This window comes from Symsagittifera roscoffensis, chromosome 4, assembly GCF_963678635.1.
Source record: "Symsagittifera roscoffensis chromosome 4, txSymRosc1.1, whole genome shotgun sequence".
In the NCBI taxonomy this organism is placed as follows: Eukaryota; Metazoa; Xenacoelomorpha; order Acoela; family Convolutidae; genus Symsagittifera; species Symsagittifera roscoffensis.
In genome coordinates, this window is record NC_087065.1 from 40,797,298 (window position 1) to 40,824,193 (window position 26,896).

The 26,896-nt window shown below is 35.2% G+C and overlaps 3 protein-coding genes across 3 annotated transcripts in view; all 3 read right to left on the reverse strand.

Moving 5' to 3' along the window:
* LOC134844878 (uncharacterized) overlaps positions 1–26,896 on the reverse strand; it is a 527,221-nt gene that overhangs the window by 441,744 nt on the left and 58,581 nt on the right. The gene's annotated exons all lie outside the window — the stretch shown is intronic.
* LOC134844879 (uncharacterized) lies at positions 7,674–10,897 on the reverse strand. The gene is made up of 6 exons (XM_063861699.1): positions 10,693–10,897; positions 9,753–9,940; positions 9,407–9,455; positions 9,094–9,280; positions 8,055–8,159; positions 7,674–7,686 (listed from the first exon to the last, which is right to left on the reverse strand). Exons 1-6 carry the CDS (start codon positions 10,853–10,855, stop codon positions 7,674–7,676), a joined length of 705 nt encoding a protein of 234 aa, XP_063717769.1. The 5' UTR covers positions 10,856–10,897.
* On the reverse strand, positions 16,831–23,753 carry LOC134844613 (LIM/homeobox protein Lhx4-like). Its single transcript, XM_063861376.1, has 4 exons — positions 23,441–23,753; positions 21,680–21,866; positions 18,448–18,650; positions 16,831–18,277 (listed from the first exon to the last, which is right to left on the reverse strand). The coding sequence occupies exons 1-4, from the start codon at positions 23,487–23,489 to the stop codon at positions 17,088–17,090; spliced, it is 1,629 nt and encodes a 542-aa protein (XP_063717446.1). The 5' UTR covers positions 23,490–23,753; the 3' UTR covers positions 16,831–17,087.

The window sequence follows — 26,896 nt, forward strand, 5'->3', positions numbered from 1 at the left end:
CCTCGAAAGGATAACGTTTCTTGCACTTTTTTATGTCATAATCTAAACAGCGAGAAACAGATGGAAAAATCTCTCAATGTCGAGAAAAAAAAAGCTTGAATTTTTTTTCAGCAACTAAAGCAAAAAGTAGAAAATTGCAGTGTCTCATCATTTTGACATTGAAAAAATGTTATTTTTTTTTTGCGAGAAAGCGAGAAGGTAAATTAATATTGTTACAGGTTGGTTAGATCATGCAAGCCTATATTATTAAACAGAGTAGCGAAGAAGAGCTTTGCACCAATTGTGATGAAGAAAACTGTCAATCAGGAAAACTTAGGTTAAATATATTAGTGTGATTCAATAACATCCGTCTGGCTCTACACATTGCTTTGAATCAACTTGCAGTACCTTAAAGAGTGCAAAAGACCAAGGATGAAACCTCAATCAAAGATTTTAAAAAAAATCTGGTAACTGCGTAAAATTTGTAAGCTGAACAATGATTAACACAGTCCAAACACCATGTATTCTAAGACAAAAGTACCTGCATGCCAACATTTTAATTCCTTCTACAAGAGCCAAAAGAAACAAGCTCACAAAAAACACACTTCATCTAAAAAAACTAGAGATAACCTAAAATCGAAAAAGCTTGTGAAAAAGGTCAGTTTCGTCAGAAAACTTTCTGATTTTATCAATTTCCTGAAACAAATTTTTCAAGTTTCAACACGAAAAAAAATGTTAAAAAAATTAATTTAACAAAGCAGAAAAAATTGGGGGAAAAAAATTGGGGAAAATAGTAGTGAAAGTTTTTGGATCTAATTTTAAACGCCAATTTCATCCATGAAGTAACTTCTTATGGAAAAACACATTTGAACTAAGTTCAACTTTTTGTTCAACAAAAATATGTCATTGTAATTTTTTTCTCCTAACAAAAAGAGGCCGAAAACGAATCAATATACCCTGGACGTGAAAAAAACCACAAAATTGACAGAAAAAAGATATTTTTTTTCCAGTTCTATCACACTGAAACTATGCAGAACTACAAAAAAATACATCAATGTTTAAAATTAGCAGACAACAACGTAGGTTGACATCGCAAAACAATTCTTTCAACGGGGAAATCTAATTAGAATTATCAAAAAAAAAGTTTATTGATATATCTCTCACTTGAACGTATTTTTTGATTTCATAGACCCAGATTATCAAAACAACTGGCGATGTTTTTGAACAAGCTTTAAAAAAAATAAATAAACCAATTTTTGTCTAACAACTTGAACAAAAAAAAAACGCATTAAGTCAATTAATAATGCCAGCAAAAGTAGATAATTGGCAACCGAATGCAATACAGGCTTAAACCAAAGTTGTAACAAAATTTAAAACAAAAAAGAAATTGAAAAACTTTTTCGAAAAAGATAGAAAAAACTATTTCAAATTTCATTTTTTCATTTGTATAATGAATGCTCTGGGGGTTGATTTGGACTTATTAAAAATTTCTAATACCGTGGCAACCAATCCAAAATGTTACAGGCAAAATTGGAAGCAAAAAATTAATAGGAAAGTAGGCCAACGGAATTAAAGCTGACCCTATCGAACCAAAATTTTTCGGCCTAGAAAAAATACAAGAACTCAAATAGACATTTTAGGTTCATACTCAGCATGCAACCAACACACTAACCATTTTTTTACCTCACCAATTGATGTATTTATGTATTTTTGTCAAATCTGTAAGCAAAAGCCCTTATGGAAAAACAGTCTAGTACCGCATTGCAAAACACTAGTAAATTGCCAAATCGCAAAATTGAGGATAATAATTGCACATTTTTACACAGAGGCGAAGTTGCACTTCACATACAAAAGCAAAATATGACCGATAACGCTACTGGGAAAACTGAATGAGTAAAACTTTGAGTGTAAAAAACTTCGTAAGTTACGCACGCCAATTTTGAGTCTACATAATTGCTAAGTGATGCACTCCTGTTAAGACGCATTAGCAGTACCAGTCAATTTGAAAAAAAAGAAATTTACCAACTAACAAACTTCAATTTAAAGCGCGGACCCATTTTAACTAGTATACGAAAAAGTTCATTAGAAACATCCGACCCTGCCCAGGTTCGAACCCTCTTAGTTTGTTGCTGGTCTACTTTCCTGCCTCTATGCTACAGATCCATGATAACTTGAAGCCAAAGTGCTATTTGTAATAAAATAGTCTGTGTTAATATCCTTAGCATTGGCTGTACTTAAACGCATTTTAAAAGTGAACGCATTTTGTCCCAACAATTGCATCGCAAGAATATTTACGACTTAGGTTGGAAAAATATATAGTTCATACTATAAAACAAGCTATAGTCGTGTAAAATTTATAATACCATTTTAAAAAATTGGGCATCGGAAAACTACTAGTAGAATTCTTTGCTTTGTCTTCTTAATTAATTTTTTGAAAACTGGATGGACAAACAATTCAAGTTTTTGGGAATTATAAAATTTTCTGCTGTTGTGAACATAGCAAATTAAGTTCTGACCGAAGTTATTTTGAAGAACAGTTTTTTCGCGTGTTTTGTTAATTTGGGATTAGCTTTTGGCTCTTTTTCAGTTCCCCCAGTCTATTTAAGGATATTTCATGATATAAACTGAAATAAAACGTGTCAGTGTGAACAGGTGAACAATTTTTACAGCATTTCTTACAAGCAAAATGCTGAGTGAACCATTTTACAGCAGCTTTAATTTTAAATTTTACGATGCGGGTGGGAAACTGGAAAAAAGCCAGTCTTTCAAACACCACTAATTTAAATTATCCAAACAAATTAGCGTAAGTTTAGCTTGAAAATTCTAATCATTTTTCGTGTCCATCAATTTTTGTCTAAGGTCAACCCAAATTAAAACAAACGCGTTTAAAAATTCCAATTCTAATCATTTTGTTCAGATAATTTATATCAGCACTGTATTGTTTTGCGTGGTGAGCTTGAAATTTTTCAGAATCTTTGTAAAAATAAAAAGATAAGGAAAACAAACTCAAAAAAAAAGCTCAGAGTGATACCTCGTCTGCCAAAGTGACCACTGAGTTTGGCCTTCTTTCCTGTGTCCATCTTGCGGATGAGGAAGTCGAACTCACTGAACTTGGCCTTGTACCCTCAGGAGGAGCTGCAACATACAAACAGCTTCAGATAGAATATAGATAGCACCAAAAATATCTTGATTCCTTGGTACGCATTTTATAAAAAGACCACCGTCAAAAGTCAAAATGAGACAAGAAACTCGAGTGTGTGTGGGGGAGGGGGAGGAATAAAAAGAGTTTGTTCTTTCGTGCTTAGTTCTTCGCCTTGATTTCAGTTTCACATCACCTCCATAATTTCTATGTACCGACAAAAAATGTCGGTCAAATTCAAATTTTTTGTTTCTATCCTCTTCGTTTTAAATCGTTTATCATCCACTTGATCCCATTGGTATGCTTTTTCATAATTTTTAACAGCAGAAGTCATTTTAATTTGCATTCAAAATTTTTGCTGACGTATGAGCCTCCTTTTGTACCAACTCTTCGCATTCCCAATTGAAAAACCACAAAGCGGGAGTTATAGTGAAGTCAATGTTTAAATCGAGCATCAACCCACCAGTATTCGACTATGATGTGCTTGGTTCCACCGGGAGAGCCAGAGTGGTGGCTCCGATTCGGACTCTGATGTCTCTGCATTTTTAATTTCCAGTAAACTAGGCTTCAAATAATGTTTTTCTTGGTTTCTACTCGTATTTTTGGCTCTTTTTCCTTTTTCCCCCACCTGCAAATTTTTACATGTAAATTTGTTGACCCCATTGTCTGATTGTTATGAAAAATTACATACAGACTGATAAGGCCACGACAAACATATTGGTCTTCATACTCAAACTCGTAAAACCACTCGTTACACTTATATATTGAAGCTCGTGCGAGGTGGGGAGAAAAAGAAAAAGAGCCTTATTTTTTTTCAATTAGCAACCGCAAAAAAATTGAATTAAATTAAATTCTTGAATTAGTTCAGCACGTGTTTCTCAGATTTGATTCTATAACAATTCGGAAATAATCTTTGGATTTTTGACTCTTTCTCACTAGACCGCTCCGGATCTTTTGTTTCCCGTCCGTCGTATAAATAGATAAGCTGTCGGTTCTTTTTCGTTTTCCCCACCACCTCACATAAACATGAGCTTTATTGTGTAACGAGTGGTTTTACAAGGTTAATTATGAAGACCGAATATGTTTGTCATAAACTAATTAGTCCCTAATGATGTCAATTTTCAAAACAATCGATCGATGTGAACAAAATGTTTACTTGTAAACTTTTGAAGGTGGGGCGGAAAAGGAAAAAAAGTCAAACTGTCTTAAGACTTCCCCTCCTCCCTCACCACCAGCAACTTTTTACAGAGAAAATGATCATCACGCGAACCGGTTATTATTAAAGTTGAAACGCTGATTGATGAAGCCATGCCAAACAAGTTTCGACTTTACAATTTACCTTGTAAAACCACTCGTTATGCTCGTTAATTCTTTAAATAGAAGAAAACAGAAAAATATCCATCATTTGAATTTTTAATTAAAAATGTTTCTTGAGAAAAATATGAGCAAATTAAACTTTTCCTCCAGATTTTTTCTTAACAAAATTTTGCATGCTGAAAAGCTTTGATCAATTTCTTCAAAAAGGTCTCCAATACAGAGAAAAAAACTAAAAACAATACTGCTCGTAAATTAAGACGAAGTCCTGAATGTCCTGACTGCACCTCAAGCTAATTAAAACGTTTTTGCTCAAGAGATTGACGAAACAATAAAAAAAACGTTTTTTTTGTTTTTTAAAATTTATCCCCCGCACTGAAATGTTATTTCCAAAGGAATGAATTAAGAGTAATGTATCCTTATAAAACGACCAAATAATCTAATTCTATTTTGAACGCATAGATCCTCCGATTACGGGTGTTGTAGGAACGCAATATATTGCACATTACGAATTCCAAGTTTGCAATTTTCAAACCCCAATCAATTTACAAAAAATGATCATAGATGAATTATCTTTTTATAATTGAGCTGAAAAAAACAGTATGTTTCAGATAGAATCAAAAAATTTTGTCAAACATTTTTGGTTAAGAAGTCGAAAACTGACTGAATAAAATACCACCCCGAGCATAAATATCCAGCACTTTCTTCGAAAATTAGATAAAAATCGAGTAGTGGACAAATATACGCAAATTGCTGGTCAAGTAAATTTGTTTATTACTAGAGTGTGCCAAGAAATGGAATGGGTTGCCTCAGAACCCTAAATGTGAATGAAGAGGACTGCTCGAATCGGGGCACAGCCCTGAAACTTCCAACTGCCATAACAGTCGGAATTAATTCAACCATAAGCTGCCTCAATGTAATTTGGAACAATTTTGTAGTGCCGGATAACTCGCCACGCGTGTTAACTATAAACAACGAGCTGTTGGATCAAACTCGTGTTAGGATTTTATAGTTGCGTGCACATCCAGTTTGGCCCCTTCAGATAAAGCGATCGCTCCTTCAAGGGACCACAGGTTTATAGAATTGTTTTGAATAAAAAAAACTACCCAAAGCACATATATTCCTCAGTTTCTTCGAAAGTCGGAACAAAAAAGAAAACATGTAAGAACGATACTATTTAAGATATTCAATTTACCAGAAGCGAAAAACGATGATTGATTTATGTCCGATTTTCTGTTTAGAAACGAATACTTAAATCGAATATGTTTTAGAAAATAACAAGTTTTCATGTTTCATATGCTATTTTATAAGTTATTTTATAACTTGTAGCATGCATATTTTAACCTTCGTAATAGATAAAAACTCACTTGTTTGATAAGAAAATGATGTCTAAAAGAAATGGTTGAATGTATCTTCCTCAAAAATCTTCCGAAAACGATGACAGGTAATCTTCAAAAAGCCCAAAAGTGATCGCGTATAAAACCTTTTTAACCTTTTTAATCTAAAAACTTGATCCGAAAAAAACAGTCTCTAGTTGTCGAGAAATTACAGATTAAAACTTTTGAGTTTTGGACCATCTGGAGCAAAGTGTGGGTAAAACTCTTAAGTTCGGCGATCAAATTCATTTTCAGATTTCACAGCGTAGCTAGGTCAGACTTTTTCAATAAAAAAGCTCTTTAACAATTGGGGTTGTGGGAACTTTCAATGCAGAGTGAACGGCTATTAATGTTCCACTTCACATGCAGCTTAGCTAAACTAGTTAAACTTAATTGTTACCAAAATGGTTCTTGCTTCGTTTTATTTTCGTTGAATTATAATCAAAAATAGTTTTTAAAAGCCGTCGCGGTAGGTTCAGTAGGAATTTTTTTCAAATATTAAGTTAAAACAAAGGTCAACGAACCAAAAATTTGGAATGTAAAGCAACAAATTTGTGGGAAAAATGGGCTACAAGAAGCTTATCAACAATCGCAAGCGTTTGCTTTTCGCTTTTGATAAAAAATTCTACTATTTTTTCAAGATTAAATGTCAATCAATATTCGATTTGACAACTTGACTAACTTTCTCACATTGTTCACGAAAAAGTTGTTCTCGATTTTTTCAATGCAACTGTGTTGCATGAAATTTATGCAATTTGGGAAACTTTTCATTTTTATGCCATTTGGGAAATTTTTCATTTTTATGCTATTTGGGAATTGTGCCATTTCAGACGTAATCTGTAATCAGTAATAAGTATCGATCAAAATAAAATGAGTTATCAAACGCGGCTTCATCAACTTTTACCAAAATTCTAAGGAAGCAAACTCAAAGAAAACTCATGAATCAAAAATTCTTAGAAGCTAAAATTTTTGAAACTTTTTCGACGCTAGTTTTTCGGCAAGTTTTTCCCAATTCATTATTTACAGGCGCTGCATAGCTGCTACCTTACGATTTGCACAAGTTTGGCACCATGATGGCGATTTGTTTGGAGGGCAAATCTGTGGTTGAAATTTTTCCCAAGATAGTGGTTTTCAAATAATGACTTCTTAGCTAGGTGTCTAGTTCCAAAAGAGTTCATTGTGAAAACAATAACTTTCAAACCAAATGTTCGACCGCAGATTCAAAGTATGAAGGAACACTACATTCAACTAATATCTCTTCTTCAGATTTAGTTTGGTGGAGTTTAATTTTTCTCAGATGAGCAAACAAAGGGAGTTGATGAGAATTGTCTTTTTGAAGCTTGAGGTCTCTGCGTATGTCTTCTGGTATGTTTTGAACTTGTTCTGTCGCACACTTGCTCGGATCCACCGTTTTAATGACGTCATTCAGATAATTCAATCTAAACCAAGAGAGTATGAATAATTCAATATCTTACATTTAAAATGAAATCCATCATTTTAATGCCATGAATTAATTAGTCCGGTCATCCTATGAATTTTACCTAAATGGACAATTGTTCAAACTTTCCCAGGTCGAGTTGCTGAAATTATGTTTCGACTTTCTCGACCAAAAATCGGTATGTTCGACCATTTGTTCACCAATCAAATTAAAACAACGATAGCCGGTTGCTTTGCAGAACATTGCTATCATAGTCTTATGAAAATACAAAACAAAAGTTTATTCAAATTAGTGTCGTTTTTCTGCGTGATGTGGAAAACTAGAATTTAGGCATATTCGACAATCATAGTAAATGTTCAAATTGGACAACAGTCGTTTTTGAAGAAAAAAATAACTAGAAAAACAATAAAAATATCATCAAAAAAATTCACAAATCGGTGCTGAAAAAAAACTCCAAAACTAACATTACTCAAAACAAGTTTTCACCGCTTAAGCTCACAGCTTGATCGCCTTATTTTGCTGGAAATCAAACGGGTTTTTCCCGACAGAGAAATATTTAAAGATTTTCAAAGTTTGTTCGAATCACGACTGAAAGCGATTCAATATGATATATCACTCGACCCATACCGATGATTATTATAAGTGGAACCTAACTTTAGGTGGAAAACAAAAAAACTAGAAAAAAAACACCCGAATGCAACGCTCTTCAGTATTTTCAATAATCGAAACAGCAAAAAAACGCATACAAACCACCGTTCTGTTGCTCTTAGACCATAAAAACATCGTAGACCTTTTTAATGCTACTAGCCTGTGACTGTACAAATGGTCTCCTAAAACCATCCATTTGTGCTTCAGTGCAAACATGTTCACGATCCCGTCTGCAACACCGTCCACAAGAAGTGATGCGTGAACTCTGTTTCCGAAGATAGACTTCAATGTTAGAACAGATTCTACAAAAACTCTAAAATCCCTAAGGTCGTTTCAAACCACCTGCTATTTTTCTCACCAATTTTTTTTGTTCCCATTGTCCGATTATTAAAAAAATGGCTTGCGGGCTAATAAGGGTTTGACAAGTATTTTTGGTGTTTATACTAAACCTCGTAAATCCCATCGGTTGTAATTTTGACATGTGTTTTTAGAATATTATTCCTATGTCAAAATTACAACCGTGAACCTCTAGTAGTTGCAGAGAAAACGGCTCCAACGTAAAACTTTTTTCGTTCATTTCATCGGCTGAAAATTTAAAGTTGCAAATTCTACGTCTCATGACTTCAAATTTTTTTTAAAATGTTTTAATGTAAAAAAAACTTTCTCGAGAAATCCAAATTGCAGTATTTTGTTCAGCAGGTGATTGATAATTATCTGCGCTGCTGATAATTTCGTTACGAAATTTAAGTAAAGTTAGAAGTCTCGGTAAAATCATGTCTAGCCTGGTCTCAAATTCGACTCGACCTTGTCTCGACAGGACTTTACCGCATTTTATTTCGACTCAAAATTGAACACAGCGAGAGACCTCTTCTGAAATCCTAGATACGCCTCTGTTACAAATATTACGTTTTTTGTTCTACAAAAGCCTGCTAAGAGTTGATTTAATGGCCTGAATATAGTATAAAACATCCACATTTTTACAGTTCAATAATTTTTTTTACAATTTTCCAACGGGGCTTAATTTTTCTCTATTTATTTTTCTCAAGTACAATTTCCCTAAAACTAAGTATATGCTGGCGCCCAAAAAACAAATGAATAAAATCTTCAGTAAACATTTAGGAGAACTTGGTCGACAACGAATGAATGATGAAAAACGGTACGAAAACATCGCATTTTTTCTTCCATTGTAATCTATCTTCCTGTTCCCATTGTGACTCCGAATTGCGAACTGTCCATTCGACAATTGCACTTTGTCTTTCCTTATTGCAGTGGATGAGACGCTGTAAGTTTGGACCAGTTGGTTGACGTCGTTTATTTTCAACCTACGAGCCCAAAATTTGGTAAGCTCTTCTAATTCTGCTCCCACGTTTCCCGGGATGTGGCCGACTAAAACAAATAATTTTTCGTCAAGCAAAATGATTAGTATTGCCCCACATTATTTTTTTCTAAAAACCGTTTTAGTATTATAATGTTTCAGTTCAAAGAAAAAGTTTCTATCTAGCAGTAGCATACTTAGAATTGTGTCCACCTCAAAGCTCTTCCTCTTGGCGCCTGTTTTCTCCTGTAGTTGAGGAGGAGGCAGAGATTGTCAGGTGAAAATGCAAAAGGATGTCCCTGCCGTGGACTCTACTCAAATGTACACAAAAAGGAAACCTTACTCTTTAGATAACACAAAAAAATTACAAACTTTAAGTAATTGTTAGAATTTTTCGACTCACAAAAATTTTTCAAAAAACTTTTTCGGCAAATTTAGAAACAAACATTTAACGAATTTAAAAATTCATTGATCGGGAAAATTAGAAATAATAGAATTGAGCTGATTGTATGACTAGAATGGTGATTATATGACTATCTCTGCCTGGTGGAATCTCCTTCGGATGTCATTGCACACTCTAGCATTTTTGGCAAGTAGCATCACTCCAGACATGGACTGAGGAGCACTCTTGGCAAGATAGAAACGATGAGAGGAATCTAGATGGACTTGCAGGCTCTTCAGGAGTGACGCATCGGATGATAGGAGGTCATGACGCTGTCGAGCGAAAGGTACTGGAAAGAGAGCATGGTAGTAAATAAAGCCATGTGCAGTAAATCAAGAAAGATCTATAATTAGTAAGAAGATTCTAGATAGATCTATAAATATGATTCTAAGTAATCTCGGCAATCACATCATTTTTAAAAACTGATGATGCGACACACTTAATTTTTTTTTACCTCATTTATTATTTTCTAGTTTGGGCAAATTATTATCGGTCATAGCAATTGGTATGAAACAACAAAACTTCTGAAATTTTGAATTTAAAGCAAGCACATGCAACTAACACACTTCCTACAAACCCTTCTTAATTCTGAGAAAGTTAAGCATCAAAAGTAATAACTAATTACTTCAACAAATTAGTTCCGCTTAGTACAAAAAAATCAATAAGGCTGCTCGTATCAAAATTTGGAATCATCGAAATTTGTCCAAAAAAGCACAACTAACCAAAATTTTTCCTTACTTTCCTCGAAAGCCGGATCAGTAAGTAGATGACTTTCAAAGAAATTGTGAATTTTCACAATCGGGTGGTTTTTTCTTCAGACCATTTTCAGTAAGCAAATTGGAAAAATGAACAAATTTTCGGCCTGCGGTTGTTTTGGAAAATGCAAAATTGAGAAAATTGCCAATCTGGACAAATTAATGCACAGATTGATGGAAAACTCATAACTCCAACATTAATACACAAAATGCGTAATTAGCCAATAAATCCGCAATTTGAAGTTAATCCGAATACAAAGAAACCACTTTTGGTAACGCATATTACCCAAAGCAGGCTTGTTGAATGCAATGAGTCGATCATCCTCCATGACTTTATTCTCCATGAGAAATTCAACATACTGTTGCTGGGACATTTCAGAAGGAGCTGGAACACCACGTCCCAAGTGTTTCAGAAGTTTAGGCATATTCCTTAGAGCAGAAGCCTCCATTGTGGTTTGAGTCAAATAGTGACAGACAACATATCTGAAAGAAAAGCTGAAAAAACACACTTTCTCCAAAGTAGTGCAATTAGCCATTCGCTATGCCAGCTGAACAAATTTTTCCAATTAGAGTTAGAATTGTAACAAAAATAGATAAGCAACAAGAAAAAAATATTTTTTGAAATTTTCTTTCGAAACTTTCAACTTACTTTGCGCTAACCCACAGCATATTAAGCATATTAACTAATTACTCATGTTTTACAAATAAGTGATACTTTAATTTTAACTATATTGCCCTTTTCAACAACGCACTTCAATTTAAACAAACATTTCAGAAAAAAGTTAATGAGTTGAAAAAATACGGTCTGATTATTTTTGGCTATTCAGATTCAAATCTAGGCAAAATTTTTTTGCAAGTCATTCAATAAATATTTTAGATAAGAATGAAACTCAATAGCAAAAATTTAGCTCATATTTTGCAAATCTGCTTAAATTGCAAGTTCATTGAAGGCAAAATGTTCAAGATTCACTAAATTGTCCGTTTTAAAATTTTTCAGTTGCTTTCAGATCTCTTTGTTCATATAGCAGACAACGAAATCATACATAATGATGTGACAAATCAATGATTTATAAAACATCAGCTTTGAGAAGGCGTAAGTAAAGGTGAAGTGTTCCTTTTAATCAAGGCTAAAATTTTGCATGTTTTGCCGAACTGCATTTGTATGGCTACTCCATCTTAATTTATCGGCAGTCATTATTCCCAGAACCTTTTGCCGATGCGAATATTCACGTTTTTCGAATTCAAATCGTATTGTTTTTTGTTTATTCCATTGCAAAAAATGAAATTACATTTATTGAGGCCGAAAATCATTCATCAAAATATTTGCAATAGCTTTGCATGATTACCAAACATGGAAGGTTTTGATTTCAAGTGTTGATCAAACCAAAAATATAGAGGAACAACAGTGGGCCAAGAAATGAACCCTGCGGCACCCCGCTTATAACAAATAGTTACTCTGAAACTTAATCATCAATTTGCACGAACTGATGAATTATTTACCACAGATAGCTCTCAAGAACTTTGATATTATGATTTTTTCTCTGAATCTGTATATCGAGCACTTTCCAAATAGGATCTCATGGTTCACAGTATCAAAAGATTTTGATAAATCAATAACTGTGCAAAAACTATTTTTTCTCATTTGACAAAATTTTTTCAAATGATTCAAGAATTTTCCCAATTGCATAAATTGTTAATCGTTTTCACCAAAACTTGTTTTTTTTTTAAAAAAACTTTTCAATTTTATAAAGAAATCAAACAATTCTCCAGTATAAACCTTTTTCGGATGCTGGTAGAAGTGATATCTGTCGAAGCTGAACAGATCGCCGGATTAATTGCTCGTATGAAAAAATTTGAGAGTCTGAAGCCAGCAATCGGGACTTTTTTGTTTTGCAAACTACCTATGGTTTCAAAATTTTCCCGTTCTGTCACTTCCGATAGATAAAAAAATTCACCACGGTTTTTACACTCCATGTATTCCTTTTTTTAGTAGGCTACCTTTGTTTATCATAAAGGTCGACAAAACTGTCGAATATTTGATGAAATCCGAACTCCCCTTCGAAAAAACCCTCGATTGGCCCCTGTCATGCACCAATGGTTGCACTTGAACAAGCGGATACAGTGTATACCATTTAATCGCTCGCCATATAAATTTTGATCAGTTTACAGTAATACTGAAGTTAAACACTTAAAAGCGAGCCCGAGTTATAACACTAGTTTGCTTGTGTAAATTGATCACCAGACCATGCACAGCCAAAATAAATGGTTACCATGAGAGAGTAACGCTGAAATACATCATACAAGATTTTAAAAACTTTTCCTTTATTGCTCGATTAGTAAGAAAATAAGTGATCAAAAAGAAACATTCATATATCAGCTATTGCTCGATGCTTTCCTGGCGAAATAACAATTGCGAACAAAAGGACTGAAATTTATTTGTTAGTACAGTAACAATTTTTCGTTCATTGTCACATTTTTTCGTTCATTGAAATATGAACCAAAAATGGTTACCCACTAATAGTTTTGACTTCTGTAGTTAAATCGCTTCAACTAGTTTGCATCAGGCAATTGGGGTTCCCTTTTTGAAGAACATACGTATAATTGCTGCCTCCAGCAAACTCTTTTTAAACTTATTCCTGAAATTGAGTTCAAAAGCGAAATAGTTGGCGTCATTTGACTTAAATTAAAGTTATTTATCGTTTAACCTAGCTCTTATCAAGTTGAACGGCCGAGGGTTAATGTTGAGGTTTTTGGCCAAAAGATAGCGGTTTTCAGCAGTTTTCCTAAAAAACAATCGATATGGGATCCTTACTCCTTGCATTGAAAATAGACGCCATAAACACCAAAGATAGCCTTCCGAAGTAACAAGCCTTGAAACGGGTTGTTTAACTTGTCCAAAACCAACTGATTTTCGATAAGTTTTTGAATAGCTAACTTTGATAGGCTATTATAAGTTTCGGCAATTCGACTCATTATTAATATTCACATAGATTCGGATGTTAGATCTCACAAACAGTTTTTGAAAATGAAGAAGCACTCAACTGACTCATAGCTCTTAGTCGACACGGAATAAATTTTAAGGTTGCATATCAAGCGCAATCAGTCTCAACCCTAAGATCATGCAACTTCTGACAACAAAACATTCGACAATCGCTTGTATTGTCAGTTTGCTTAGTTTGGGAGCAGAAAACAGGATTCCAAAAGCTAAAACCGGAACCAAATGTCAACCAGCAATCATTCGATGAGTGAGCAGCACAAATTCAACAAAAGATTTTGCATTCCCGAGCTGATTTGCTCCAGAAACTGTCCAATTCAACACCATCTTATCTTTATCAGAGTCAGAGTCAATTTACAATATTTTAAATTTAGAATAACTATCCACCTTTGAGCTGTTTTTAAAATTTTTGATTCATCTCGATATTTCTGCCATCAATTTACAAAAGATAGCCGGTTACTGTGCAAGTAGCACAGAATGTTCCGACCATAGTATTACAAAATACAACTAAGTTTTTTGAAATTATTGTCTTTTATTTTCGGCGTGGTGCAAGAAAAGAAGCTGAACAAAAAACTGGGGACTAGATATATTCGACAGTCATAGTTAAACGAGCAAAAACAATTTTTGTAGAAAAACGTAAAATAAAAAAAATTTGATTCCTAAAGGCGCCAAAATACTCACAGTAAACTAACTTTACTCAAGTTAGAAAAAATAAGTTTTTGCGTTTTAAATTAAGCTATTGTAAGCTTTTAAGCAATCAAAATAAGGCTTTATTATAGCTTTATTCGCTCGAAAAAAAACTAAAAACCAAAAATTTCAAGCAGGTGTTTCTCGACAGTAAAAGTTTTGTGAAATTTTTAAAAGTATTTCGAATCACGAATTTAAGGGCTTTCATATGGTATATCACTCAACACAGTCCGATGATTATTTGTGATACCTGATTTTGCGTGGAAAACAAAAAGAAAAAACGAAAACACCCGAATACAAGTTTCCTCCCATTTTCAATGGTCGGAACAATAAAAAGTTTGATTTAACCATTTTTATGAAGACTATAGTGACGATATAAAAACTATTCATTTTTCCAATGCTTGTCTCAAATAACGTTCAGTGAGAGAAAAACACATTGCAACCAGATCACCGGTGTTTAATAAATATTAGAAACAATTTTATCGAGCGGTAAGTAACCGGCAAAAATTGCGGGAGCGCCCGTTGCCCCGAGAACAAAATTGTCGTCATTTAAACTCAGAGCTATAATGAGCTGATATTTTAAAACTTTACGCCTCTCTCCGGAATCGCGAACACATCAATGAATGCATTATATTTATAAACATAAACCGAAACCATTTAGACCGATTAAAGCTTTTCAGTTAAAACTGAAGAGAAAATCATTCCAAAACGGGGTATTCACAAATTGCCAGAATAAATCAAAAACACTAGAAAATTTCAAACAGGATAAATCCGTGATGATGCAACTAAGCCGACAAAGTGTAGTCAGACAGACGATAGGCCAAAAGTTTTTTCAGTTCGTTATCTCTAGGCTAAGGTTGCCGGATAATCTAAGGTATTTAAATTCATTTTCCGAAGATGATTTTTCAACCAATATGTCCAAAATGTCACTCCTGTTCAATCTCTGGCAAAAACTCAGCTATTTACTGGATTAGAAAAATGAATTGTGCTACTTCTACTCCTCTTTCCCGCTTCCTGAAAAGTGAAAATTATAAATGCGTTATGGAATTGTTTTCCGCTCTAACTCCGTAGTAATTAGAGCAAATAACGAATTTCAGGTGCCCACAAAATGGTTACATGTCAGTATTTAGACAACCGCGTATTCAGACTGGTCAGTATTTAGACAAATACTGTTTCAACCAATCAGAATCGAGACAAAGAAGAAATTAATAAATAATATTTATTTATTTTGGATTATTTATGTCTTTTCTCGATTCTGATTGGTTCATACAGTATTTGTCTAAATACTGACGAGTATGAATACGCGGCTGTCTAAATACTGGCTGCACTCCCCACAAAATTGATCTATCGTAAGCAATTTTTTCTTTTGATATCTACCAGGCTCAAAAATTCTGAAAAATTGCTGTGGCTCAGGATGCGCAAAATTTTTTTGAAGAACAAAATCAGAGCTGGCGCAAATCGGTTTGCATTAAATGCCGGATCAAAAAGTCCACATTGGAGCAGTTTGAGTAGTATCATCAATTTAGAACAAAATGCGATGGTTGTTTCTAAAGTCTAACAAAACTTCTGTCATTTAAAACACGATATTTTTCACTTGATTGTAATATTTTCAGCCAGAAATGCAAATCAATCTGAATAATATCATGCAACCCTCTACCAAAGAGCCGAGACCATTTATGTAAAGAAGGGTTCAAATTTGAGCAGGAACCCCCATTAATCCGCTACAGAATGTGGGAATAAGATATTTCATTCACTTCTTATTTTTCCTATGGACTTGACATGAATTATTTAGGCAACCAACCATCTGCCCACGCTTTTTTACAGATGTTTTTAGAGATGCAAAATTTCATGTCAGCAGATCTTGTTTTCCTTAAAATGACGTATTAACCAAACAACGATCTATTCAGCATCAATATCCAAAAATTTAGTTTCTCTATTTCCGTCAAATAGCTCTGCGGGAGCAATCAATCATCCTTTTTGACTGTAAAATTAGACAAAAGCGCAACATTCCTGAAATACGTCGAAATTGATCGCAACCCAGGTTGTTTATAACTTTAGTTACAGTCCAATTCCATTGAGAGCAAAAAGTCAACACTATAGGGGTCCCCTTTGCTCCTTTTCAGGCCTATGGACACTTTGATGCATTTCAGACTGTTTACAAACTTTCTCCGCGGGATCGTACTATTATTTGCCCAGCGGGGGCATTTTTATGGACATTATTCCTGGTGGATACTAAAGGAGTTCTGCTAGTAAAAGGGCAAAGAGAGGCGCGGAGTTAAGTAGCAAATATGCTCAAAGCAACCTGTAACCCAAAGACCATTACTCCATCAGTCTACTCTAATTCTATCAACTCTTTTTTTTTCTATTGGGTTCGCATTGGATTTACTTGGAGCGGGTAGTTAAAATTCCTTATGTAAATTTCTAAATCCCTTTTTCGACAAGTTTATTCTGCGATGTTGGCTGCCTTCCCTTTGAGATGCTCTAATTCCTACAAATCCGTTCTTTATTTCAACTATTTGCTTCTACTTGACTGGATTTGAATAAGTAACGAGGATCAGTCGATGCCTTCGCACGCACTTTTTAGCCCCGTCTGTAGGTTAACAACCACTAAACATTTCACGCAACACGAATTCATGATTAAATTTAACAACTTGCAAAGCTTAAACCCGAATCTAATTAGCAATTAATTATTTTTCATCCGTTTGAAGCAAAAAAAATATCGCACAAAAACACAAATCGGAACAAAGATTATATTAAAAGCTTGTCACTTATGTAAATAGTAATATATAGCATTTGAGATAAATTTGTAAACTTTGGAATTTGGCAGTTTCAACGGATAATCAACAGTTAACATTTTCAGGGTTGAGAAACGAAAAACATAATGAGCAATTGGGGTCCTGAACAAATAACACATTGGCACCTTTTGTGATACTCGGTATTTCAAAAGCGCTAAACCGTTCAAGCTGTATCAATCGAATCAATTTTGATTCCTGATTTAGTTACCACATCAGAATGCCTTCAAGCTGGTGAGAATTCGGTTGGATGGGATTATTGTGTTGTAAAAATGGGAGCTGATTTGAACTGTTGTGGCCAATGACCAAGTGTGAAGAACTGGTCGCTCCACCGATGTTCGAGTTGGCCGAAGGAGGTTCTATCTTGCAGGGATTCTGCAACAATGGATGTGGTGGATAATTTCTGTTTCCAGCTGTTAGAGCCGAATGTAGAGATGATATGGGTTCTTGATGTGGGAAAACTAGGCCTGAGGGCGGAGGTGCGTTGAGTGAGTGTGCGAATATGGGGGAGGCTAGATGAGGCGAGGCATTTGGCGCTGATTGATACATTGATGCTGCGGATTGAGGTGGTGTTACTTGCGCATTAGCCAATCTAGAAGCGAGCACCTCAGCTGCGGAATTACCATTTGTCGCTGAGTTCGGAGATGCGAAAGAGTTGATGTTTACGACGTTAGGCGGTGTCGGGACATTATCTGGGATATGGGGGTACCCTGGGTTCGCATGTGCACCCATCAATTGGGAAAACCTGGAGTCCACGTGATGAGAATTGGGCAAGACGTTCGCAAGAGACGCTGAAACTGACGCTGCCACAGACCCAATATCACCAATTGGACTCAGTAAGCCAGTAGATATGGGCATGTAGGGTTTCAAGTGATTTGGTGGTGGGTGGGGCAAGCCTTGCATTCCGGGTATTGAGAAGTTGTCTCTGAACAGAACTGGTTGAGATATTTGAGGCCCATAGCTCGAGTGAAACAAGCCGTGTTGCTGCATTGCAGCTGCTGCATTGCTATGAGCCGCCATTAAATCGGCGTCTGTGAATCCACTTCCGGGAGGTATTTCAATAGGCTGCCCCAAAATATTCGTCGTTGTCTTTTTAGCCCGTTTCTTTCCTGAAGTTGGAGTCAGATTTCCACTTCCAGAAGCGTAAAATTGACTGTTAGAAGCGACTGCCAGTCGACGTCCGGCATCTTTTTTTAGCCTCTTTTCTTTGGCTCGTCGGTTCTGGAACCACACTTGTACCACGCGCATGTCAAGTCCCGTGTCTTTCGAGAGCTGTTCGCGAATATGTCGAGCTGGTTTCGAACTGTTTTTGTATGCCGACTTTAGCACTTCCAGCTGTTTGGCAGTTATTGTGGTCCTTGGTCGTTTGTTAGATCCATTGAGATCTTCGAACTCAGCTAAAATCAAACTTTATTCCTCTAAAAGCTACAAATACAATTTAAACTTTCATAAGATCTCACTCTTTGAAGATTTGCTGTATTTAAACAACTAGACACTTTTTCATTTCTGGAATTGAAGGCAGCTGATAAAAAAAGAGTTTTTATCAAAAGCGCTTAGTTTGGCTAACCTTTGGACTTTGCCATTTCGTAGTCGTTCTTGCAGACCAGCTGCTGGTTCTCCATGAGGAAGAACTCCTCGCCCGTCTCGAGCAACTTGCTGCAGATGAGGCACTTGAAGCAGTCGAAGTGGTACACATGGTCATTGGCCCTCCGAATCACCTCAGTTGGCGCCACTCCTTTCTCACATCCCGAACACTTGGCCCCAAACTGGCTAAAAGAACAGGGGGGTTGTTGATCATCAACAGTAATATCAACATGATCAATGATGTCAGGGGGACCGACGTAGGATATCAAAGACTCGCCATCCGGCCTTCCTTCCTCATTATCGTTATCATGCTCAGTATTATCTAACTTCCAATCCCCAATAAACGAACAAGTCGAGTTCGACTCTTCGCACAGTTCGAGGAAGTCCACTTTGATAAACCAATTAATAATTTATCCAAAAAAGAAGATACCAATCAATTGATTAAAAACCGGATTGCTGCCAGGTTTATTCCAGGTAAAACAAGAAACTAATCAATTTAAATAATTGCTTGATTAATTACTTCAGCTTTCTACCAATCACATTGGGAGAATTGCGCCGCTAATTTTCTATTGTTGAAACTTGAGATCTCGGTGGCTACTTTACCGCAGCGGGACAAAAGAGCAGTCTCTTTTGAGCAAGTCAACATCATGAAACGAATGAGCAAAAAATTCCAGACCGAATGGCAGGTAATTCGAAAATTCGAACAAATTATAGAGATTTTGAATTTCTCCGCTGCAGATAAAACGCTCTCAATTTTTGACATCAACAATGTACAGTGCTGATTTAAAATTACCGGACACAACAAACATTGAAAACTTTAAACGCGTGGTTCTCAAATTGGGTTAAAATAAGACAAAAAGCGAGGAGAACGAAATTGCCTAAAAATTCACCAGAATTAATATGGTGCACATTTTCTCGAAAATTCTTGATCAAAATTTTACAAAATTTGTTTTTGTTTAATCAAGAATTACGCTGAAACTACTTTTTTTAATAGATGAAAAACATATGAAAAGAAGCCTCTTACACAGCCAAACAAAATTCTAGAAGGGTTAAATCTCCAGAAACCTGTATAAGAGAAAATATTTTTGCTTGATAGTAAAAAAAATGTGATTTTTACTTCATAAAACGCAAAATCTCTGCCTAAAAACAAATTTTAAACAATTTGCCCAAATTTTTGGAGATTCAATCCTGATAAAACCTTGTTAGACTGTGTAAGCGACTTCTTGTGATATTTATGTCTCATCTATTAGAAAAAAAAGTTTCAGCGTAATTCTTCATTAAGCAAAAAAGTCAAAATTACCCTTTTTGGGGTAAAAATTTGGTTGAAAATTTCGGAGAAAAAAAATGCACCATAGCAAATTATTTTCGTCAGATTTTGTCTAATCTTAACTCAATATGAGAAAAACGCTTTTAAAATTTCAGATTTTTGTTCGTTTAGTCCGGATAATTTATAGCACCACTGTACATTAAAGCTTTTAATTTTCATGCTTAAATCAACTAAGAGAACAAAACAGAACAAGACTGCTCGTATCAGGGTAAAGCCCTGAATGTTCAGACTGCCTTTTAAGGTATATGGAGCAGTAATAACATGTAAAATTAAATATAGAAAAAATAAAACATAAATGTTTTTAATTTGAGACTTTTATGAAAATCATCCCCCCACACGCCATATAAATAACAAAGTGATAGATTTCGCACCTATTAACATATCAATTATGGCAAATAAGCTTCCTTCAACCAATTTGTAACGATTTTTAAGACTGATTAAATCTACCCTTACGCGTTAACAGCGCGAAATATATCGCGCGTTAATTTCGCCAAATTGCCCAAAATGACAACCTTTAAACCCCCATAACTTTACGAAAAATGATCAAAGGTGAAATATCTTTTCAAATTTAAGCTCAAGACAACAATACCTTTTGAATGATATTTAAAAAATCCCGCCAAAAGTGGCTAGTTAAAAAATGGAAATTTGTCTGAAGAAAAAAAACCCACCCCGAGCACAAATTTTCAGTTACTTTTGTTACGAAAGTCGGAACAACAAAACTGCTGGTATCAGGACAAAGCCCTGATTATTCCGACTTTCTTTTAAGGTCTATAAAGCAGTGTTAGCTTTAAAAATTGATGAATTTTTCGAAAAAAAATTTTTTTAAACCATCCCACAACACACTATATAAATTTCAAAGTGATAGATTTTGCTCCTAATAACGTAGAAATTATGACAAATAGCCTGTTTTAACCATTTTGGAACGACTTTTATGAGGGATTAAATCTCCCGCTTAAGCGTTAATTGTCCCAAATTGGCCATGTTGGCAATCTTTAAATCTCTAAATTTATGAAAAAAGATCAAAGGGAAAATATTTTTCAAATTTATCTGAAAAAGAACCACCCGAGCACAAGTGTTCCGTTACTTTCCTTACAAAAATTTGGAACAAAATATTGGATTTAAAACAGTTTCAACATGAATGAAGACCAATTTTTGACATTTAGTACCACCAGAGAGAGTTAAATATGCAGAAAATTAGATCGGAATGTTTCTCTATTTAAATTTTTTCTCGTTTTTCAGTTCTTTCAAACTCGAGCCAATAAGTTGAGCTGTTTTATAGAACAGGACTTGCAGGTAATCAAATCAAGTGTGGTGTCATATGAAAGCCCTTTCAAACTTAATTCAGTTTCCGAAAAAAAAACTTTCCAAAACTTTTGCTTTTCCCAAAAATGTACCACCGTTAGTGTCAAGAAAAACTGTCCAAATTTCTAGCTCAAGGACGTGCATTGTGTTGCTAGTGAATGGATGAGGTAATAACTCTTACCATGAAAAATCGTTTGTACCTTAAGTAAGGTTTTGTCACGCTACTGTTCTTAATTATTGTTTTTCAATCCTGTGGATTTACAAGAAAACAACAAAAATTGGTCGAAAAATTCAAATGATCAATGATTCAAAGTTTTCGATTATCGTTACGTCTCCGCCACTCAATCGAAAGATTGGAAGATAGGATGATCGAGGCCCAACATAGTCCTTGCTCGCTGCTTGAGGGCGAGGTAACATTTCCCAAACCAGTAAGAAAAATCCAAAAAAACGCATAGTTATAAACAAGAGTCGATACAGCGATTCTCTTTAAAGAGCTGAACAGCTCGTATTTTGGTTCTTTGCCTTGTGGATAAATCGTCTTAACTTTTAAGTTGTAATCATAAATGATGGCAACATGAAGACTTACTTGAAGAAGTCCTTTTTGCAGAGCACTGTGCCATCCTTGGTGAAGTAGCACTTGTCTGAGAGGGGGACATGGCAGGTGTGACAGAAGAGACACTTGAGGTGGAAACATCTGTCATTCACTTTGTTCACCAGCTGGTCTCTAATCTCACCCCCACACGCAAAGCAGAACGACACTGGCTCATTCCCTGCTACAACACCACACCACACAACAGTCAGTAAAAAGTATGTTCAAAAAACTGAAAATTCATTAGGCGCAGATTTTAAGGGGGGTGGGGGGGGGGGGGGGGGGTACCTTATCAGAAATTCAGAAATTCCCCTGACTACTCAAATGATCTTCCTTCAAGTAATATTTTACGACATAAATTTAAGGTCAACTAAACCTAACGTTTTTAGAGTCGCGCCTTTGGCGCAATTAAATTTAATAATTCCGAGAAAAAAAATCCCTGGTCCGCTCGTAATTTCATCTGCGCTTCGTATTCTGGTCAAATCGACAAATGAGATGGATAGAAAACATAGCCTGTGTTTTTTCCGAGATTTTGGGTACTTCGAGAAAGTTAGTAGGAGCATCAATTAAAGTCTTTCTTTCGTAATAAGGTTTCCGAAAAGAACTCTCAAAAAAGTATCTCTGAGTAAAAAAAAATTTGGTCTGAAAAGTTACAAACTAACGATATGTTAAGGAACAGTGATAACGGAAAAACAGTTATTGTCCTGTTATGGTAATCATTAGCGGATTTCTGATGGGGAGGGGGGGGAGGCCACCCTTTTCCCTCAGGAATTCGACCCACTGACGACCCAAAGGGTTCACCTTTGCAATGTACTATTTTGAAATATCCCTTTTTGGTTGACCGACCCTTTGACGCCAATATATACTAAATTTGAGGGGGATATCGCGCCAAAAAAAGCGTTTTTTCTAAAAATGCCTAAAACGCCCCTTTTTTGCCTGTTTTTTTTCTAAAATTTACCTGCGGTGCAGAAAATTTGGTAAAAAAATAGGTTTTTTTTTTTTGAAAAACCGCCCCCCGCCCCTCGAGAAAATTCTAGATCAGCCTTTCATGATAATTAAAATTTTCAACTATCGAGGTAAAAATTTAAAATTTGACAAAGACTTTTTACCGCATGATAAACTTTCAGCTCAGCTCAAATAAAGATGATCTCATGATATGGCTATGGAATGGATTAATAGTAACCCAAGGAGTAGCTCAATTTAAAAATAATACAGACGAAAGTTATCACAAACCAATACAATTCGATTTAGCACAACCAAGCCTAACTGGTCTAGAGAAAGTAACAATTTAATATAAAATTGATAAAATTTTGAAATCGAGAATAAAATTTGGGATTTTTTAAAATCTTTTTTGATTTTGAGCAGTCCAAACGATGGAAAAAAACTTAAGATTTTCGGTGACAACTTCATTTCGAGACTTCTAGATAAAAACGTAAGTCTTTTCAAGAAATGAGATTCAGTACCGTTAGTTAAAAAAAACAATCAAGCAAAACCAACAAGCTTTTCTGTCATTATTTTAAAAGACGGATGTCAATAATCAATTTCTGTTTGCAATTTTGAGTACATTCGTGGTGAATTTTGTCGCAGCCTCAGTAAAAAAAACACCTCGGAGAGAAATTTCCACAAACTGAAATTATTTATTGAAACGAATAGCAAAAATATAAGGCGACTGGTTTAGCAGGTATCTATTTCGGGGGTGGCAGTTATTTAAGTAAATTTTAATTTTAATCAAAAACCTATTAACTAAAAGTTTCTTACCCAAAGCGTTTGAATTGGAGTCGCACTGAATGGTCGTGATTTCCTGCATATTAGCCAAATTGCAAAAAGTAATTTAACTAATGAACCTTGGGAGTAGAAATTCGACGGCTTTATGTGCGATCTATATTTTTTATTTTGATAAAATCCCGGTGCGGGCACGGAAAAAACGAGCAACACGGGGTTGTAAAACGGAGCAAAGCAACCAAATGATTATTATTCCTTCTTTTCCACTAAACTGACTCTGGGTACTTAGGAATGTCAATTGTTCAGTCCTTCTCCTAAAGACGTCGTTTCCCGGCAGAAGCCACAACTGATTGGACCTCATCTCCGCCAATCAGAATCAATCTACTTTTGTTCATATTTTTCCGCATGATTTCACGTGGAAGCAAGTGTTTCCTTTTAAAGATTACTCCTAACACAACCCAAGTGTATCATAGCCTAATCCCTAACATAGAATACCTTTATCTTAAAATGTGTAAACACAAAAGGAACTAATTTATGTGATTCTTTCACTGATTAAATATTTTGCAATTAACCTTGGGAGCATTAATTCAAAAAATGATTGAAAAACTTATCTCAAACATACCTGGGAATCAGACAAACTAATATATGCTTCAAAAATATTAATTTGGTTTTCAGTCAAAAAAAAAATCTCAAATTTTAGGAAAAAAATCTACTGAAACTATTTAAAAACTTTAAGAAACCAATCAAATTATTTAAGGCCAGCTTTCAAGAAAACTTTTCAATCTCATCAAAAACAAGCAACCTCAATTTTTTATGTGAGTAATCCACGTTCGATAATATACATTACCTTAATCTCAGGGATGGCGACTCCAAATGCCCGGCTTGGAAGATCACCGAACAAACGACATTTAGTTTCTTCCAGGTTTTCTGCCTCCAAAATTGGTTCGGTTCCATTATTTCTGCCTCCAAAATCGGTTCAGCATTAGTTTCTGAAGAACGCACATTGCATTTATATTAAAGCCCACTTTCTTTACAATTAAAAGCCAAACAGGTGCCTGTCAAAAAAACGTGCCATGAAAAATTTACCATTTTTATTAACTACAACAAAAATCAAACCGTCAAAAAGTCGGAGAAAAAATTGAGAACTCCCGCCTTCCAAATGGATTCTCTTTGTTTTGACCACTCTTGTTGAGTATGAAGTAACTAAGACCTGTGGTGGGTTCCTTTTTTGGGCTAGTTTAGATATCTTTCCATCTCAAATAATGCTCGTAGATATTACAATGTCGTATCATATCTCTGAAAAGCTCTTTCAGCAAATCATCTTCATTTTCTGTTTTTTTTTCAGACTTTAACATCAAATACTGCGGTTGTAAAACACTGTGCTACTTGTATGGCCACGTAGTACACCGGTTCAATTCAGCCTAGGCTGATCGGACAGATTTTTGATGTACCAAGAGGTTGATGAAAAGTCAGACTTGGTGCTACGTGAAGCATTTAGAATTGCATAATTTCATTAAAAACAATGTTTCATTGCATTATCATTTAGTTGTTTTTAACACAAGAGCTTCGAGACTCAAAACAAATAGATTTTAAAATTGACCAATAAAATCAACGATGAAAGTTGAAGCAACATACCAACTAGCTGATGGGAAATTAAAAGGAATTAAGAACACAATCATAAGACGAACTTAATCAAAAATGTACAAGAACGATTTGAGTTGTATCAGATTGGCTCAGAGATAATCTAGGACGGAGTGGGTGATGAAAAGATAGAGCTAGGAAATTAGAAAGGCTGATTCTGAGCCGCCCTTCTCACGTCAATCAAGCGCCAAAAGAGAAGAGCGCAAAGGCAAGTTCAATTTCATCGGCAATCATCTCAAATACCTGTGAATGTAGCGATACAAGCCATAGTTTATTACTCCAATTCGGGTATTGTTGCCCAACCGCCCGCGGGATTAAAGCGATAAGATTTAAGGATCAGGTGCGGGTGAGGCAGTAGTTATGATTGCACTCACAAAGTAATCATTTGGATCCGACATAAAGTCACACGCACTCCAAACACAGTTTATAACTGCAATTGAACACAAGTTCCAGATATTTAGATCCAGAAATAACACTAAAAGTTGGACCAGGAAGCTATAAAACCACAGCGCTCTAGGTACAAATTCGGCCTCAAAAAATAATTGAAAATATGCTACCAATTTTTGTGGATTTATATACTAAACTAACTGATTCAATATCTACTTCAATACTTCAGCCAATTTATTTCATCAAAAACCTGCGGTGTATCCTACAAAAATTAATTATTTTAAAATATCTGTTCAAAAATATAACTAGTGGTTGATTACGAATTCTTATTTTACAATTGCACCAAATGTCACCAGAAATGTATTAAGATAGGTATATTATCTACCGCTTACGAATACCAGTAACGCCTATGCCAGTGAAAAAATAATAAGTTAATAAATCCATTGAAACACAATGGTTGTATTTAGAAAAATACACTCGTATAATTATATCATATCTTTAATATCAAAACAGACTATTTAATGCGGATGAGATCAGACTAGGTCTCAATTATTCCATTAGGACCCGCCTTCAATGGAAGGAATCTAAATTGAGGAAATAATGGCACGGTATTTAAGAGTGTTTTCAAGTGTCAACGTGAGATATGGGAAGAGAAAAGCGAGAGACATTTGACACTATTAGGGAACAAAGGAGCCTCCAAGTTCATTGTTACTGTCTTCACAGCCTTAAGAGTCGCCAAGTCGCATGGATTCTCAACTTCAAATTCAACAGCTTGAATGTGAGGAAATTCTTACTACCTCGCAAAAGGAGGAGAAACCCTCATGAAGAGACCCAAGTTAACAGAAAGTTAAATTCAACCATCAGAATTCAGAACACACAGGTCTGAAACAAAGCGTGATAACTCAGTACAAGTATTGGACGCTTAAAGGAAAAAGGGAAGAAACGGGAGAAAATGGGAGAATTGCCAAAAATTAAGTTCAAGTCTGATATCCAAAAACTTATGAGAATAACCCCCCACTAAATATATTATTATTTTTTGCATGAATCGTCCAGCATTTAATTATATTCCATAGAAATAACTTCAACTTTAGAGGCAAAACAGCGATCGCTAATGGACTCAGATTGAAATGTCTGATCGGTACGTGAAATTGCTAGGGGAGAGGGAATGGGAGGGGGAGACAGTTGTGTCTGAAGAGTGAAGAGCGGGGCGAAAGAGGGACGGAAGTTTTGATCGGAAGTTCCAGCGGGGCTAAATGCCCGCTCCCTTTCCAGTCCTATTGTTCGATAATGGGATCTCGTGTCACTGCGGCTAATGGCAGTGCTGTTTGCAAAGGACCTCTCTGTATTTATCCCACACACAATCATCATATACACGCATAGGTCTGATTATCTACATTCCTCATTTTTATTCCTAACCAAAATTGAGATAAATTTCAGAAAACTCGAAATTATACTTTAAATGAA